The sequence below is a fragment of the Protopterus annectens genome, chromosome 2.part1, assembly GCF_019279795.1.
Source record: "Protopterus annectens isolate FY-2018-M chromosome 2.part1, PAN1.0, whole genome shotgun sequence".
Taxonomy (NCBI): Eukaryota; Metazoa; Chordata; order Ceratodontiformes; family Protopteridae; genus Protopterus; species Protopterus annectens.
Genome location: NC_056729.1, coordinates 1,590,180,307 through 1,590,200,032, shown reverse-complemented (window position 1 = coordinate 1,590,200,032; position 19,726 = coordinate 1,590,180,307). Strand labels below are relative to the sequence as shown.

The following is a 19,726-nucleotide window of genomic DNA, read 5'->3' as shown; positions in this document are numbered from 1 at the left end:
TTGTGTCAGCTGGAGAGTCTATTATGGCTCCCAGTTTGCAGTCATCTGCGGACTTTGTCAGCCATAGTCCCCCTGTGTCAGCCTGTACCTCAGAGAAGTATATACCGAACAAGAGAGGTCCCAGAACTGAGCCTTGTGTGACGCCACTTGTAACTGGTTTGGATTCGGACGTGGCACCTGCAATTCTGACCATGTGGGTTCTATCCCTGAGCCAGTTTGCAACCCATCTTGTGACATAGGGGTTGATATTTAAGCTGGTAAGCTTATTTATAATGCCCGAGTGGGGTATTGTGTCAAAGGCTTTTGCGAGGTCCAGGTAGGCTGTGTGGACTACCTTGCCCTCATCTATGGCTTTGGTAAATGTTTCAAAGAAATCAACTAGGTTTAAGAGGCAAGATCTGCCCTTAACAAAGCCGAATTGGGTAGGGTCCAGTGTCTGGAGGTTCCCAATGTCTTTGTTTATGAGTTCCATGATAATACGCTCCATAGCTTTACAGATCAGACTAGTCAGGCTTATGGGGCGATAGTTCCCAGGGTCCGTTGTGGCGCCACCTTTGTGGAGTGGGACCACTGTAGCTGTACGCCATTCTTTGGGTACATATCCTGCAGTAAAGCTAAGTCTGAACAGTGACAATGTGAGGGTTCAGTTCTTCTTGGAGCTCGTGTAAGACGCAGCCTGGGACACCGTCTGGTCTCATAGATGCTGTGTTTTTTTGCTTTGGAGAGGGCAGCTTTCACCTGTGCATATGTGATGTCAGGGAGGTTATATTCAGTTGGGATAGGCATTTGCTCCTTTGTGGGGAAAGGGGGGGGGAGTTTGCACTGAACCTGTCTGCCAGGATGTTGGCTATGTCTGTAGGTTCGATATATTTTGTACCATTATGCATCAATTCAGAGCATATCTGGGAATTTCCACCCATATTCCTGACGTAACTAAAGAAGGCCTTGTGATTATCTTTAGTGCCTAGGGCAATTTTTCTTTCGAAGCTGGCCTTTGATGATTTTATGAAGGACCGTAGTTTCTTGCTAATACTGATCAGAGATGCCTTCTCTTTTTGGGATATTGCTCTATCATGTAGTAGCTTCCTCCTTCTGTTGTATAACTTATTTATGGCCGGGGTCCACCAGACTGGTCTCCTGTTTTTGGAGGAGTGAGTCTTGGTTTTATTTGGGATAGCACAATCCATGCATTCCTGCAGGTGCTCATAGAATGCAAATGTAAAGGATTCTGCAGATTGGGCAGTATTATCCTCTGGCCTGGGGGCTTTGAAAGATTCCACCTCAGTCTTGAGAAGTGTGAAGTTAGCTTTTGAGAAATTTTTTACAGTGGTATCTATTTACTGGAACTAGACAGAGATCAAATATTAATGTAGTTGAGTTTGCCCTTGTGTAAGCTTTAAGATTAAATATGTTAAAACCTTGTACATAGCATGGTTTTGGAATTATTGCTGCAAATATGAACAAGCTGCAAATGCACCTGGAGGCATCACTCGAATGTAATGAGTTAACAGCCTCACATGAACCTAAGGCTGGCTACTCCAAATTGTCTACTTACTCAATAAACAAATAATTCAAGTAATACTTACTAAACAGCATTAAAAAAGGTCCATGTAGATATATGATAAACCTGTATCTGTCATACTCCAAACACAGAAAGTTAGAAGCACTGCAATGAATGAAAAGAATCTTTGTAGGAAGTAAGCAGTAACAGGTGGCCATACCTGGTCATTATATCCCAAAAGAGCTCTGCGGGTGGACTTTGGCCCCAGGAACCTATTAACTAACATTGTCCAGCCAAGTGAGAAATGAAACTGAATATCCTCTTGAAAGTCAGAACATAATTTATCACAGTTCAAGTCGAAATTAAGTCCGAAGCACTGACGGGGAATTAGTATATCCACTTGGTCACGCACAGAAAGAGGAAGCAATGGTTTCATGCTATCTGCAGAAAATAAAAGAGCACAGCAAAAAAATAATTCATTATATTACAACAGAGAAATAAAACAGCTAGTTCTAAATCTTAGTAAACCTGTACAAAACAATTCATGCCCGTTAATATTTTAAGTACAGCACTTAAATATTATACAGTACTACAGCTCAGATTCTGTTCCTACCAACATTCAGCTCTGAACATACAAGGACAAGTACAGTCAAGGCTGCAAAATTAAAGCAAAGACTCAATATCAACTTTACTAAAGCAGTGTAATTTATGTAAAGTACAATGGCATACAATCTCAACTTAGAGCATCACGTACAGCTTTCAAAAGTAAGAAAGTGATCAAAAGTGTACAAAAATGAAATGTACTGAAAAAGAAATGCTTTTAAAAATGTATAGCAATAGAAAAAAGCAGTGGAAAGAGGTGAAAGAAAGCATGCCATCTTGGTCATCAGCCCATCGAAGATTGACCCTCAGTCATACAGTGGGATTAAGATGGACTCTTGGATGGAGGGGTCTAACCAATAGCTAATGGTCAAAGTGTCCAGGAGGATAAAAAGATTCATATTAAAAAAAACGTCTTTTTTCATTGCATTAGGGGTCATCCTTTATTCCTGTAAAGTGGACTTTTACAGCAGTGTTCTCCAAGCAAAATTCTATTCCTGATGTCAAAAGATAATGCAGTGCTTTATGCCATACTTTGAGACTGAGCCTAAAACCAGGTTCAAGTTAAATAGCTTATGAAGAGATTCTGCCAGGACATGCTTACTACTATTTAGCAAACAACCCTGTGTTTTCTGGTCCCAAGCAGGAAGTGTGTCAGTCTTAGACAGCACTTTCAGTAATATTTAGTGATGACGGGGAGGGGGTTAGTGTTCCACTACCTGCTGAGTGCAAGTCCTCCTTGCGATTAACTGGGTCCTTCATTCCTCACTGGGTGAGAGCTGGCCCCAGCCCATTTAGTCTCTGTTATGACACAGCTGATCAGCTGATCACAAAAACCATGACATTAGAAACAAAGAAACAAATCAGGGTGCCCCCCCCGGAGAGCTCCTACAACTTCAGTTTCACTATGTTGCCTGCTTTGGAGAAGTATGGATGCCTTCACACACGTGATCTCCCCTGGCTGCTTACTGTGCAAATACATTTGTTTGTTAAGGTGTGCTCAGCAGGTTCATCTTCAAAGGATGCAACACTCAGAATTTCCTCTATGCGTCACCCAAGCAGTGAGCCTGAGCTGCTTCCTCCTTATATGCCACAGGGGGCAGGGTTTCAATAGCTTATTTGATTGTTGATTCAAACTATCATAAGCCCAGAAAACAGCACTCTCTCCAGTGTCTTCACACAAGTTGGAAACCCACAGCAACAACTGGATGACAGTGAATCCCCTCTCCAGGGAACAACGTCCACTGTAGAGGAGCAGAAATAAGGTCCCTACCTTGCATGTAAATCATTAGTCATAAGGCTGTAAAACAGGTTCAGCTTCAGGAAAGCAAGACTCACCACTCCTGGTCTTTTTTTGTCCCCTTGGACCTCATTTATACTAGCCTATGCCCCAGTGCATCATATCCACAACAGGTCTGCCAGCATCCTTCTACCTCCAGAGCTTCCTTTGGTATTGTTGGAGTCGATCATGGATCTCAGAGGTGTCCTGTGGGCTTATTTGTGCTTTCATCCAGTGTTTTTCTTTTTTAATAATTTTATATGCTCTATCCACTCCCCTGCTCCGCCCCACAAAGTCTACACCCCCCCACCCCCGTAAAGTCTACACCACTGCAACTTGCACCTTGGCAAACATCTTTAGTGCAGAAAAAACATCAGCTGGTACCAAGTGACAGGTATCAAGTGAATCACGTCCTACGCATAGCACCATTCATTCAGGTGTCTTGCCACAGCCAAGGCAAGAGTCCCTGCAGAGTCGCCATTCAGAACTGGACAGTACCGATTGAGCTTGCTGAAACTGCTAAGGTTTACAGTAGAGGAGAAATATGCCATTCTCTTCAGAACAAGAAAGGGATGTAATTATAATCACAGTACTCATTCTGAAGGCAGGAGAGTCTATACAGACTATGAGAGGTACACTCTGGGACTATCCCAAGAGCTCTGGCAGCTAAGCCATTACCACAATCACAGTTCTTTCTGTGGAACAGCTTAAGAAGCTAAGATATGATGAAAGTACAGTTGTGTACACTTACCATAAATGTAGACATTAGAGTGTATTCACTGTTGCAGTCATTACATTTGGGTAATCTGCTGGCAGGTTGCCCTCAGTCGGCCTGAATATCAAAGTCTTGGGTCCTGTGTTGGTTGCTGTCTCCTCTTCCATGACGTCAGGTCGTCAGGGGTATAAAACATGCAGCAGACGCCATTTTCTTTAGTTTTTCTTGCCCCAGATGTCAGGTGCCCCCAAATGGGGAGCAAAAATATATATCTATATATAAATGCAATTGTAACAAACTTTACCTTCATCTAAAAGCAAATACACCACAAAGGCTGTAGCCTTGCAGCAGCTGGAGAGGCCACAAAAGTTCCTCACCAAAAGGATAAAGGGTCTCAAACATCTGTCCTATGCTGCCCGACTGAAAGAACTCCAGCTCTATTCAGTCGCTTACCGCTTGCTCAGAGGTGACCTTTGCCTAACATACAAGGCCATGTCAAACCCAGATTTGATGAATATGCTTCACCTCAAAAAATCTAGATCCGTCAGAGCCACAAGGGCGGGAGACTTAAACCTCGACACGGCTATTAATAGGACGTGCTGGAGGGATAGATTCATCACCCAAAGACTCCCTATGCTGTGGAATAAAATCCCGGTATATGTGAGGCAGAGCACCTCGCTGGCCTTGTTCAAGAGAAATCTTGACCAATGGATGGGAGATCGCAGATATACCCCAGGGATTACCTCAGTGTCACTGCTCAACAGAGGCACAGCAAAAATAATGGGTATAGTTCCCCATACTAAAGGGGTGGCGTAAGCCACAAAACTATGGGCTAGGCTTGTAAATGCCCTCGGGCAGATAGCCTAGTATGAACCTATGAACCTATGAACCTATGAATACAGTGAAGGAAAGAGAAGTTCTAGAAAAAAGGGGGGTGGCGGGTGGGTAACCCGGACTGCAACAGTGAATACACTCGAACATCTACATTTATGGTAAGTGTACACAACTGTACTATGTTCTTCGTGTTTCACTACTGCAGTCATTACCATTTGGGTAGAATCCCAAAGCTATGGATGGGAGGATGGAACTAAATAGCATTAGGAGCGGCTATAAGGCCCTGCAGAACTGCAGTGGCAAAGACTGCCCTGGACTTAGAGAAGAGAGGCAAATGATCATGCTTTGTAAAAGTATGAACAGAGCTCCAAGTAGCAGCTTCTAGAAAGTCTTTGGTTGGCACTCCTCTGAGAAAAGCTGCTGAGGTAGATGCAGCCCTGGTGGAATGTGACCCCTTGGGCACCAGTTTACCATGATGCAAGTAGCAGAAACGAATGCAGTGGCTTATCCACTTTGAAATAGTCTGCTTTGAAATAGCCTTTCCCTCTGATCCTGCAGCAAATGCCGCCAGTAGCTGCTCAGACTTTCTTAGAGATTTGTTCCTGTAAGTAAAATCTTAGTTGTCTGTGTACATCCAAGGAATGCAGAATCCACTCCCCCTTGTTCTGCGGATTTGGATAAAAAGTTGGCAAGTGAATAGTTTGGTTAAGAGCCACACTGGACACCACCTTAGGCATAAAGGAAGGATTGGTCCTGAGGGACACCCTGTCCGGGTAAAATGTAATAAAAGGCTCCACAGCCATGAGGGCCTGTAGTTCTGAAACCCTTCTTGCTGAAGTGATTGCCAAAAGGAAAGCTGTTTTCCAAGATAAAACTTTATATCTGCAGTAGCTGCTGGTTCAAATGGAGGCAGGGTGAGATTTCCCAACACAAAATTGAGGTCCCATTCCGGAGTTGGTGATCATTTGGGAGGCCTTAAATTTTTGGCCCCTCTAAGACACTTTTAGCAGAGGATGGGAAAAGATGGGAGGACTCTGTGTTGTAATGAGCCGAGATGGCAAGAGGCATGGATTTTTATTGATGGAAAAGATAGGCCCTTGTCAAGCATCTCAGTCAAGTATTGTAAAATCTGAGGAATATTTGGCTTTGCTGTGTCCGTCCCTTGTGCTTGGTTCCAAGCACAGAATTTCTTCCATTTATCAGCACAAGATTTTCTAGTACTAGGCCTTCTGGCTTCCAAAATGACATCCATCACAGATTTACTGAGAGGTGTTGTTTGAATAATTACATGATCATCCATGCTGCCAGGTACAGAGTTTGGAGTTGATTGTGCACAATTCGATTGCTCTGCTGAGACAGCAGATGAGGTATTTGAGGCAAGTACCAAGGAGGGAGTTGAGACATATTCCTTAGACTAGGGTACCAGTGTTGGCGAGGCCAGTTCGGGGCAATTAGGATCATCTTTGTTTTTTCCTGTCTGACCTTTAGTAAGACCTTGGGAATAAGAGGCAGAGGAGGAAAGGCGTAGACCGATAGTTTTTTTCCAACTGAAGGATAGGGCATCCATTTGCCATGCTTGTCTGTGATAAGTCCTTGTGCAGAACTTGTCCAGTTGATAATTCTGGGGAGAGGCAAATAGATGTCCGGACTCCCCCATTTCTCTATTATTATGCTGAAGACTTGTGGATCCAGTTTCCACTCGTGAGGGTCCATAAGATTTCTGCTTAGGTCATCTGCCAGAGTATTTTGTTTTCCTGGCAGGAACTGAGCTTGAAGATGTACTTGGTAAGTCAAGGCTGTGTCCCACAATGCCATGGCTAGTCTGCAAAGGGGGTAGGAATGTGTACCCCCCCCTGCTTGTTTATGTACCACAAAACCGTGGTGTTGTCCATCTTTATCAGTAGTTGTCCTGGATGAAGTATGTCCTTGAAGGCTGTCAGGGCATTCTGAACAGCTAACATCTCTTTCTGGCTGATATGCAGATGCATTTGTTTTGGGCTCCATATGCCCTGAATGCATCTACCCGCCAGGTGGGCCCCCAAGCATAGTCTGATGCGTCTGTAGTTAGGGTTTGGGTGGCAGGGGGTTGAGTGAAAGACCGTCCCATGTTCTGGTGACATGTCTCTGCCCACCAAAGAAACTCCTGTTGTAGGCAAGGAATGAGAGGAATCATTGTTTCCACACTGTGACAATGTTGACTCCATAAACTTTTTAGATACCACTGTAGTTTCCTCATATGCAGTCTTGCATATGGAATTAGTAGAATGCAGGATGCCACAAACCCCAAAGCCTGCAGAATTTGTCTTGCAGATAACTGGGTTTTTGTTGCCATCTGTTTGAAGTAAATCGTCAGTTGCCTTTGTTTGTCTGGCGTAAGGTAAGCCATCTGGGCAGTTGTATTCAAGCTTGCACCCAGGAATGTAATCTTTTGAGAGGGTACCAGTTGTGATTTATTTTCGTTTATTGTGTACCCTAGGCATGTTAGACGCCTTTTTACAAACGCCAGATGTTGAAGAACAATGTCCTTGTTTTCTGCTTGAATGAGACAGTCGTCCAAGTAAGGATAGATTTGTATGCTTGTCTGCAAAATGCAATTACTGGTGCCAGGCACTTAAGACCCTGGGCGCAGTAGATAAGACAAAGGGCAGTGCAGAGAATTGGTAATGCATAAAACCAGCCTTGAAGCGGAGGTATCTTCTGCACAATTCCCTTATTGGGATATGCAGGTATGCCTCCTTTAAGTCTAGAGTCACTAACCAAGCGTTCTTGCCCAGCATGGGCAGAAGCTGTTGTCAAGTCAGCATTTTGAATTTTGGGATGTCCAAGAATGTGTTCAAAATCGATAAATCCAGTATTGGACGCCAGGCATCGTCTTTTCTGGGTACCAGGAACAGTATTGAATAAAAACCTTGTCCTTTTTCCTGTTCTGGTACTGGTTGAATAGCCCCCATATCCATGAGGGTTTCTGAGCCTCTTCCCATTGATTTTGTGGCGGATCTGGCCAACTGTTTGGAATTGGCAAGGTATGGAAATGAAATATGTACCCCTGGGATACTATGTTTAGTACCCACTTGTCCTGGGTTATTAACTGCCAATTTTGAGCATGAAGTGCTAATTTCCCCTCCAAGGGGGCTGCCAAAAGATAAGTGCTTGGAGATGTTAGATGGAAGTCATTGAGACTGCTTACTGTAAGGTTGTGCTTTGCTTCCTCCAGATTCGGAGGTAGAGGCACCCCCCATTGCTTTGACCCTAAGAACCCTGTGATTGGTATCTAGAGCCTTTTGAGTGCCTGGATTTGCCCCGTGAGGCTCTGTCGGACACAGGAAAGGACCAATTTTTAGTAGGCCAGTGTCTACTGAATCTGGGTTGCTGCACTTGTAAGAAATCTTTTACAGTTTGCATAGACTTAGCTTTGTCTTCCATTTTCTTTAAAACCTCTTCTGCCTTATTACCAGAGTATCATGCTGTAAAGGTGCATCCAATAATTTAGCTTTAACATGATCAGGCAGATTTTGCTTCTTGGGCCAGGCATGCCTTCTAATCAATGATCCAGTAACTGCGGCCCTGCAGGAGGCCTCCAAGGAATCAAAACCACATTGCAAAGTATGCTTTCCAACCTGTTCTGCTGCATGCAATAATTCCTGTGATTCTTTATTTTCCACACATTCAGAAATCAACATTATTTTCTGTTTCAATAATCCCATAACATGCTGTTGATATTTAAGCATATGAAACTGGCAGTTTAAGGCCCTAATTGCCAAGGTTGCAGACGTATAAACCTTTTTTCCCCATCTATCCAGCGCCCTGGAATCTCTATCAGAGGGGGTAGGATTCTTAGCTGCTGAGGCCTTTACACCTTTGGGACCCTGTGAGATGGTTTCAGGGTCAGCAGCAGGATTTTTGAATAAAAATTTGTGGGAGTCAGGAACCCTGTAACATCTTGTCTGGCTTACTAGGAGCCGGAGGTAAGGAATCTGGAGCCATGCTTGATTCTGAAAACACATCAACAATATCTAATACAGGAGGTATATGCTGAGGAAGAAGAAGGAAATCCCTAAGCTTCTTTTTTGATTCTGAGAAATCCTGACTCTCCCAATGAAAATGTTCCCTCAAAGTATGCAAGGTTTCTCCAAAAGAATAATCTTCAGGGGGAGATGCAGATGGGATGGATTCCTCTGCATCTGAATCCTCATAGGGTGGTATAGAAAATTCTTGATCAGAAGAGGAATCAGAAGAAATAGAAACCTGATCTGAAGATTCATAATCAGTGTCTTGCCTAGGCCTCTTATCGGGGGGGGGGTTTGGGAACCCCTGATCTAGGTAATTAAGTCTTCAGCCATTTTGATAATCTGTTTTTTGGGCATAGAGGCCTGAGCACGTGGCTCATGGGTTGGTTTTTTAGCCTTAGAAGTTTCTTTTGTCCGTTTTTGAAGCTGGCGTCGGTTTTGTATAGAAATGCTGAGGCCTGAAAACACCCTCAGAAGCCAGTGTCTGCTCAGCGGCTCCAGACCCATCCGAGGGAGAGACATCCGCGAGTACAATACTCTGAGAATCTCGTGGCATGCCGGACTCCACATGGGTCTTGGTAGAGGCTTGCGACTCGAAAGTAGCAGGTATCAGGGGCTGCGAAAGCGCCTCACTGAGTATCAGCGAACCGGCGACTGGCTTAGGAGAAGCTTCGTCGTCAGTATTGGACCTCGACAGTCTGTCTCTGTCCTTTTCTTTGCGTTTTTTGAGAACTCCGGTAGTCGAATTGCTATCAGACATTTCAGGGTAATTAAATCTGGATCCAAAATATTTTGAAGCAAAGCTATACCGACGCTTAATAGTGCCTTGATTAAATCTAGCACAAAACCGACAGCAAGGCACGTTATGATCTGGTCCTAGGCAAGGAATGCAGTACAAATGAAAATCCTTATGAGGTATTTGCTTCCCACCAGTAATGCAATTATTAACTTTTACTGACATCGGTAAGGAGCAAGAAAAAGTTTCCCCAACGGAGTACTTAGCTTTAATTGAAGACTTCGGTTCTGAAATTCGAATGAGAAAATTTCAGGAGTCGGCCGACCGGCACTTGCCAACTGCTTCTGCTTCAGGCACCGCGCGGCAAGAAAGACTAAAGAAAATGGGGTTGGGTGGGTGGCCTAATGGTTAAGGTGTTTGCCTTACAAACACAAGGTGCAGGGTTTGAGTCTCACAAGGGATAATTGGCTAAGCTTAAAATGGCTCACAAGGGCAGTTAGCTTAGTACTAATCTATGAATCTATGCAGTCAGCTGCATGTTTTATACCCCTGACGACCTGACGTCATGGAAGAGGAGACAGCAACCGACGCAGGACCCAAGACTTTGACATTCAGGCCGGCTGAGGGCAACCTGCCAGCAGATTACCCAAATGTAATGACTGCAACAGTGAAACACGAAGAACATCCATAACCACGTCAACCATCCATTGGTCTTTACAAATGGCTTTTCATGCTGGAGCTTGAGGCCCTTATAAGCCTAGCCAAGAGTTTAGCACATGTTTAGACAAGTCAGTACACAAATGATTTTATCAGTAGTGACAGCTTGCTTCCCTTTCAGAGAATTATTCAACAGGCCCTGACATGGCTGGTCAAAAAAGACTTCCTCCACAAAAACATATGTCCAAAAAACTCCCCAACTTCCTCCTTTAAGGAGGAGAGGTTCAGCCAGGCCATCCCATGCAAGCTGCACACACAAGTCTTCTGCCCTATGCAAAAGGATCAGCAGTGAAAGCTGCTTCTGCCCTACATGTAAAAGGATCAGCACAGTTAAAGCTATTTATTCTGTATGCAAAAGAATAAGCACAATTAAAGCTAAATCATGCTATTTGACAGAGCACTATGGAAGTTATAGACAGAGAATTGACAGATCTTCCTCAAGTTGGAAGGGTGGCCTAATGGTTAAGGTGTTTGCCTTACAAACACAAGGTGCAGGGTTTGAGTCTCACAAGGGACAATTGGCTAGGCTTAAAATGGCTCGCAAGGGCAGTTAGGTTCATAGATTAGTACTAAGCTAAGTCCAGATTCAGGCAGCAAAGCACTGCAATGCCTGAACCACTTGAGAGAACCAGAATCCAAAGAACAGAGGTAAATACTTCAAGGCCCTGACTCTTGGTACGGTATGTGATAAAATCCTTATCTGGTAGCCAGATGACAAGGTTTTGTAGTCTTTGGGTCCTATGCATGACCAAAAATATGTTAAAGAAACCCAATCTACAATATCTCATCAGGATTTCAGTCAGTCATCCCAGGGCCAGAGATTGCATCTACCTTCTTGGGGACTGCAGGAGTATAATCCAGAAGCGTCAGGCTGTATACAAGGCATCACTGCCAAAATTTCAACAGAAACATGACCTAAAGATCCCCATCTTTCCTAGACAAGCTTTAGAGTAGAACTAGAGGAAAAGAATGGGTCCACAAGCCAGTCCATAGTGTATTTAATAGGTCTCAATGCTTCTACAAAAAATAATCTTGTGGGGATCAAACAAGTTAAGGACACTCCCCTGCTGATCTCAAATGTCCTGTCTGAGCAAAGGGTACAATACCCTGCTATGGGAGGAATGCTATCAGTACAGTGAACCAAGCTTCATTAACTATTTAGATAGGTTTGTGGTCGAGTGCCAAGACCACCTAAAGATCGGGCAATTTGTTTGTTTAGACTCCTAGCATTGTGTAGTGCTGTCTAATGAATGCTAGATTGCAATTTTCTAGGTTGGAATACCCAAGAAATGGACCTCGCCTAAAAAAAGGTATTATGTAGAGAAAAAAAATCTGCCATTAAGTGAAAACTTGATGAGAGATGTTAAATCATCCCCAGTGAAACATGCAGGCTCTGTTGATTATTGCCTCAGATGTTGACACATACTGGATCCTCCGGAATTAACAGTTAATCAATAGTAGAAGTCAATTTTGTTTTATAATTGTATCTCTGAGTTTATATAATGTTCCAAACACAATTCTCAAGACAAGTGTCTTTCCTGCCCTGGACAAATGCACGGAGAGCTCAACTATGTCTCTCCTCATCTCCCAAATATTATAGCATCTAATGTATTTCACCACAGTATGGGCAATTATGGGATTATAATCCTATATGAAGTTAACAGATCTAACAGCTCTGGTCATCTCATAAAATTCTGGCGCCAAAGAGACAGCTGACTGACACTATCTTCTCTCAGCCTGGTGAGTACAGCACTGGTGTGTCTGACTATGAAGTTGACCATTATTAGCAGATGTCATGTGTGGCCAAAGCCTCTGGAGACCTTATGAATACTGACTTGGAAGAAGAATGACTTCCTGGTAAAGGCTGAAGTAACTATATACTAAGCAAAACAGAACAGGTGTTCCCATTCTAGTCAACAGTCCAGAGCTCACCCTGCGTAATCCCCATTCTTTCCCCCGGATAAGACAAGAAATACACCTGCAGTGGGAGCCCCTTTTCAGTGGGCCATGCCTGTTATACCTCCTACAACGTGTGCCCAAGGGCATGACATTAGACCATGGAATTCACGTGGTGGGAGAAAGGAGTATGTCCTCTATGGGAACATTTATTTACAAAGGTTAATAAGGATATCCATTACACAACAACGGATATCCTTATTATATCCTTAATATTATATTTCCCCATTAGGAAACTTTGTACCAAATCTAGGTATTTACCATGGCTAACTAGCAGCTCCAAAGCCTTTCTAAAACTATATGACAGGCCTGGTCTACCTACCACCTAACAAAAAACACATCAGACCTGCTAGCATATAAACAACTAAGGAACCAAGCTAAAAATCATACTGGACAAAAAATCTTTTTTCCTTGAATCAGAAGCATATACACAACCACCCAAAATTTTGGCAGAGCATTAATCACCTCCTAAAGCCCAGCAAAGCATTAATCACCTCCTAAAGCCCGGCAAAGCATTAACCACCTCCTAAAGTCTGGCAAAGCACTAATCACCTCCTAAAGCCCAGCAAAGCATTAATCATCTCCTAAAGCCCGGCAAAGAAACCACCCCACCCCCACCACTTCAAATATCACAGACAGCCTAGTTTCACAATTCAACGTACACTTCATCAACTCAATAACATCCCTCACACAAAATAACCCCAACGTACCCCTAACCATCCCTAATCCCATCAATTTCCCTAACTCTTTCACTATCTCAGCAGTTCAGACTAGCTACATCAAAATGCTTCTTACAAAGCTTAAACCCCCATCCCCTGCCGCCAAACTTCTCCCAAATTAATTTTTACAGCTAGCTGCTTCAGCTATCTGCTACCCTGTATCCATTCTCATCAATTGTTCCATCTCTGAGAAGTACGTCCCCATTATCTGGAAAATCTCTGATATCATACCACTCCACAAACATGGCCCCATCCACTGACTTCTCTAACTACCGTCCCATTGCTCTCCTCTCGCCCCTAGCTAAAATCTTGGGAAAATGCATCCACCACCAGCTACTTGAATATTTACTAAACAACATGATATCCAGCACTCAGCATGGATTCTGACCCAAACACAGCACCAGTACTGCCTTGATAAATTACACCAACACAGTGAACCTCCTTAAAAACAAAGGCCTTTTCGTCTCCTCAGTCGTTCTAGACGTGTGAAAAGCATCTGACACTGCCTGCCTTCAAAAACTTCATAAACTTGCCACATACAACTTGAGTTCCTCAGCCCTTTGCTGGTTCCATAGTTACTGCTCCAATAGACAACAGTCCACCAAATGGGTTAATAATCTCTCCCCCTGCCTATTGCAGTAGGTGTTCCACAAGGTTCCATTTTAGGTCCCCTTCTTTTCACCATATTTACCAATAACCTTCTCTCTGCCACAAAGCAAACCACCATAATCCAATATGCAGATGACGCCACCCTCATTTGCTCTGCTCCCTCTACTCTCGAACCTCAGAAAAAAAACACAGAAATCTGTTAGACATGGAAACCTACCTCAAAGACAACAAACTCATCCTCAACAAAACAAAACAAACAAAAAAAAAAAAACAAAGCTCATGATCTTCACCAAAAACAAGACTACTTACAACTATCCTTTACTCACCACTTATTCCTCCAACCAAACTGCTATTGAACCAGCAGAACATACCAAACTCCTTGGCATCACAATAGACAAATCAACTAAAACTTGACAAATGTATATCAACTATAAAAAAGTTCATATAAAATTACGTCAACTCTACAGAGCTAAACCCTATCTCACCAGCACCTCCAGACTTGCCACTGCCAGGTCATTTCTTCTCTCAACTCTTCTCTACTCTTCACAAATCTTCACTAATTTATGAAAGACCGACCTAAACTACCTAGAGACACATTACAATAAAACGGCTACCAATGTACCCTACAGGGATCACCACTACCTAGCCCTAAAAAAACTTTGATTTAGATACCCAATCTACTGCAACTAAACCAACTCACTGTTGCCCATACTATTTTAGCCAAACTAAATAACTGCCCAGCCCTACGAGACTTAGTCCAAGCTAATTCTAACCTCAGAGACCTATGTTCCTCTGATAACCTCCTGCTAAAAGTTACCAAATCTCTCAACAGTTTTGGTGACTCACTATACTCTAAGTACCTAGGTCTTGGAACCTATTACCTCAGCACATCCTCAAACTCAGAGACACCTCCAAATTCAAGCAAATTCAAACAGAACACTTTACCAAAAACTGGCTCTGTCCATGCTTCAACCCAGACTAGGGATCCTATTTTTTCTTGCTCTGATTATTTGTTAACCACATTATACGCATAAGAATTATATAGTCTATTGATCTGTATCACACTCCATGCATATTGTTTCATCCCTGATGTTGACAGTAGTTGTATCAATTCTATCTTTATTGTACTTCAGATGCTTTTCATTGTACTGTAATTACCTGTTGGATGTTTTTCTCGTCTTAATTTTTTGTACTATTTATCTCTGTATTACTTTGTACAACTTTGTTGTTGTATATGTATGGAGCTTTTCTCCCTGGGTCTCCACTGAAAATAGCCTTCCAGCCCAGTCAGATACTTACCAGGTAACAAATGTAAAAAAAAAAAAAAAAAAAAAAAAAAGCCATCAAAACTAATGAAGAAAAAATAAAGATTAATTCACAGGCTGAAACATTATACTTTCAAAGACTAATGATAGGAAGGCAGACCAAACAACTGAGATGACCTGTGAACAGAAAATGCAGTGAAGCAACCAATATCTCAAAATTGTTGATAAAAAGTAATGGATGTGGGAAGACTGATAGTAAACATTAGAAATAGAATGTAGGAAGCCACTCAGATGATGTAGAGGGAAAAAGCCTGGACTACGGCCGAGCCAGCCTGAAGTTCAAATCAGATGTCTAGGTGACCGACAGAGCAGCACAGAAGGGTTGGGCGTGCCTTATCCTAGGTGGGAGGATGCTTGTTGCTAAGCTTCCAAAGGGGGGCATGGTTCAAAGAGGGAAGTTGCCCTCAGATGAATCAATGAGCAATGGGGGGCAAGGAAAAGACAGTGGCTAGGTTTGTTGTAATCCCCACACAATAGAAGCACAGATTAGCTGAGCCCTCAGGACATCCTAGGGATCCACCTAAACCACAGCACGTCCGGGGGGGGGGGTAGGAGAGTAGCTGGTGTGGACAGTGGGAGCTAGACCCACAACGAGGTCCAAGAGGACAAAAAAAATAAAGATAAAGCAAGAAATGTTACCTAGAATAGGCAACCACTGACTACTGGGAAAAATAAGGACAAATGAAGAGCTGACACCAGCAAACAAAAACTCATAATGCACTGTTACAGGAGTCCTCCCTAAATAAAAAATGTCAATAAGCTCAGCTTCAATGTAAACAAAAGAAAAGGGAGGAGGAAATTTCACTTTCTGAAATATCTTTCATGGAAAATGTGCTTTCCAACACCAGGGACTTCAAGCAGATGACTAAAACAAGACTGAATCACAGATGACAAGGACAGCACAAGGCACCCAATGAGTGGCATCGCTACAGAAAAGGAAACAGGGGATGGAGCCTACATGGCCAACTGAGAGCAGTGAATTTTGAGAGCTCCATAAACTAGTATAATATAGAAAAATTTTACTGTTTTCAAGTTTAAAACATCAGAAACCTATAGATAAACTACTAAACTACATAAATTGGGAACAAAATAGATGACTTCGAAAACAGGGAAAGGAGAAACATAAGGATCTTTGGTCTGCCTGAAAACACTGAAGGTGAAGACATTATTTCATTCTTAACAACCTAGATTCCTGACTGTTTAGACTTTTAAGAGGGACTTTCATTTGGGATTGAAAGGGTGCACAAAGCACTGATGAAAAGTACAGTTTTGTACCTACCATAAATGTAGATGTCCGAACAGGAATGCATCTGCAGTCCTTACAAATGGGTTGTCCTGTCGTCAGGCAGCCCTTCGGTCGGCCGGATTCCAAAGTCTGGGTCTGGCCTCGGCTGGTGTCGCACTTCACCCGACGTCATAGCTGCAGTTCTTCGGGTATAAAGGCATCAGCCGACGCCATTTTCCTCAGTGTTTCTTGCCCCAGATGCCAGTTGCCCTCTTGGATAGCTAAATTTTGGATAAATGCCAATGTTTCCAAATAGTAGAAGGCAAACACAAAAAATAAGCATGTATGTACATATATACAAACAAATACACTATAAGAGATCCCCCCCAGCTAGCTATTAGATGGGCAAATACCCTAGGAATACCACAGAGGGAAGGAGGGTGGGTAATCCTGACTGCAGATGCATTCCTGTTCGACATCTACATTTATGGTAGGTACAAGACTGTACTATGTCCTACAAGGATGCATCTGCAGTCCTTACAAATGGGTAGAATACCATACCCAAACTACGGCAGGAGGAAGAAAAATTATGGTGTAGTTAGGATCCCTTGCAAAACAGCAGTGGCAAACCCTGCTCGGGATCTAGAGTATAAAGGTAAGTTATAATGCTTGGCAAATGTATGCACGGAGGTCCAAGTAGCAGCCTCTATAATGTCCTTGGTAGCCACTCCTCGTAAGAAAGCTGTGGTAGTGGCTGTAGCCCTTGTAGAATGAGGCCTTATGTTCTGTGGAGTTTGCTTTCCATGGTAGGAGTAACAGAATCTGATGCAATTTCCTATCCACTTGGAGATTGTCTGTTTTGAAATTGCTTTTCCTTCCCTTCCTGTTGCATATGCTACCAGAAGCTGGTCAGTTTTTCTATTGCCCTTGGTTCTGTCCAAATAGTAGCGCAACTGTCTATGTACATCCAAAGTATGCAGCAGTCTTTCCCCCCTGTTCTGTGGATTGGGGAAGAAGGTAGGTAGGTGGATAGCCTGGTTTAAAGACACTCTGGATACCACCTTAGGCATAAATGTAGGATTTGTTCTCATGGACACTCTATCTTGATGGAAGATTAGGAAGGGTTGTACTGCCATTAAAGCCTGTAGCTCAGAAACCCTTCTTGCTGAGGTAATTGCCAGCAGAAAAGCAGTTTTCCAGGATAGGTGTTGAAGATCTGCTGTTGCTGCTGGTTCGAAAGGGGAGTGTCAATTTTTCTCGCACAAACTTCAAGTCCCATGCTGGTAATGGTGGTTTCCTAGGAGGATTTACACTTTTAATTCCTCTCAGAAACTGCCTGAGTAGAGGATGAGAAGACAGGGGATCAAGCTGTATTCTGCAGAAATAGCTGATGCATGTATCTTGATGGAGGAATAGGACAGGCCTGTATGGAATAGCTCTGCCAAATACTCCAGGATGTTGGCAATGTCTACCTTTGACACATCTTTTCCCCTTTCAGTACTCCAAATGAGAAACCTTTTCCATTTTCCTGCATAGTTCCTTCTTGTTGAGGGTCTGCGGGCCTCAAGGATAATGTCTTTAACCCTTTGGGATAAATCTGGGTTAGTTGCTCTTATGTAATGTTCCAGGCAGTCAGTTGCAGAGTTTTCAGGTTTGGATGCAGGGTGTTGTAGCCGCTCTGAGTTAACAGCAAAGGAATCAGGGGTAGTGTCCACATTTTCCCCCCGAGACATGCTCCTCAGTAATGGGTACCAATGTTGTCTTGGCCAGTCTGGAGCTATCAGAATGATCCTTGGACGTTCCTCTTTGATTTGCAATAGCACCTTGTGCATCAAAGGAAGAGGTGGGAATGCATATGTTGTCAGGCCTTTCCAACTGAAGGATAGAGAGTCCACCTTCCAAGCAAGTGGGTGGTACGTCCTTGTGCAGAATTTCTTGAGCTGGTGATTGAGTGGGGATGCGAATAGGTCTATTTGTGGCAGTCCCCATTTCCTTGTGATGACCTTGAAGATGTCCGGGTGTAGCATCCATTCGTGAGCATCCGAGGTAGTTCTGCTTAATATGTTTGCTAGGATATTTTCTTTTCCCGGTACAAAAATTGCTTGTAACTGAATGTTGTAGCTCAGAGCCATATTCCATAGGTCCAGTGCCATCCGGCATAGAGGGTATGAATGAGTGCCTCCCTGTTTGTTGATGTATCATGTGACTGTGGTGTTGTCTGTCCTTATCAACTGCCCTTCTTGGAGGAATGGTCTGAAATTCTGGATTGCTAGTTTTACTGCCAGCATTTCCTTTTGATTTATGTGCAGGTGCAGCTGATCTGGAGTCCATAAGCCTTGTATGCACTTGTCCAGCATGTGGGCCCCCCAACCGAGGTCTGAGGCGTCCGTTGTGATGGTTTGGCTTGGTTGAATGTTGTGGAAGGGCAAACCTGGGTTTGACTGGCATGCCTGAGCCCACCATAGGAACTCTTGTTTCAGGCATGGGATTAGTGGTATTTCGGTTTCTAGGCTGTGCCTGTGTTGAGACCATAAATTCTTCAGGTACCACTGTAGCTTTCTCATATGCAGTCTGGCATGAGGGACCAGGATTATGCAGGATGCCATGAAGCCCAAGGCCTGCAGTACTTTCCTTGCTGTTAGTTTGTTCTGCTTTGTTAATGCCAAGAAGTAGAGAGGAAGTTGTTCTTGTTTTTCTGCAGTTAGGAATGCCATCTGTTTTACTGTGTCCAATTCTGCACCTAAGAAGGTTATTCTTTGGGATGGTATCAGTCTTGATTTTTGTATATTGACTGTATATCCCAGGGCTTGCAGTAAGCAAATGACTCTTTGTAAGTCTTCTGTTAGCTTGTTTTTGTTGTCCGCTTGTATCAGGCAGTCGTCCAGGTATGGATATATTTGGATTCCCTGAAGCCTGCAGTGAGCGATTACTGATGCCAGGCATTTCGTGAACACTCTGGGCGCAGTAGATAAGCCAAAGGGCAATGCTGACAATTGATAATGCTCTGATCCTGCAAGAAATCTGAGGTATCTTCTGCAATTTGGTTGTATGGGGACGTGCAGGTATGCCTCCTTGAGATCTAGAGTCACCAGCCAATACTCCTTGCCCAGCATGGGAAGAAGTTGCTGTAGGGTCAGCATTTTGAATTTTGGAACAATGATGAATGTGTTTAAAGCGGACAGGTCGAGAATAGGCCTCCAATTTTTCTCTTTTCTTGGTACCAGGAATAATCTGGAGTAAAATCCCTTTCCTTGTTCCATAGATGGTACCCTTTCCACAGCTCTCATCTTTGCTAATTGAGCTATTTGTTTTAGAGCTTCTGTCTTTTGATTTGGTGGTAGGTTTGGCATTCCTCTTTTTCCTGGTAAAGTATGGAAATGAAACCTGTAGCCTTGGTCTATAGTTTGCAAAATCCACTTGTCTCTTGTGATGTAGTGCCAGTTTTTTGAAAATAAGGCTAACTTTCCGCCTAAGGGTGCTGCTATTTGTTCCCTGGTAGGCGG

The 19,726-nt window shown here is 43.3% G+C and overlaps 1 protein-coding gene across 1 annotated transcript in view; it reads right to left on the bottom strand.

The window, feature by feature from the left end:
- The window catches only part of MFN2 (mitofusin 2), a 495,982-nt gene that overhangs the window by 171,178 nt on the left and 305,078 nt on the right, over positions 1-19,726 (bottom strand). The window contains exon 13 of the mRNA XM_044063040.1: positions 1,722-1,942. Within this exon, the coding sequence (XP_043918975.1) occupies positions 1,722-1,942 (221 nt within the window). The remainder of the gene's footprint in view (positions 1-1,721; positions 1,943-19,726) is intronic.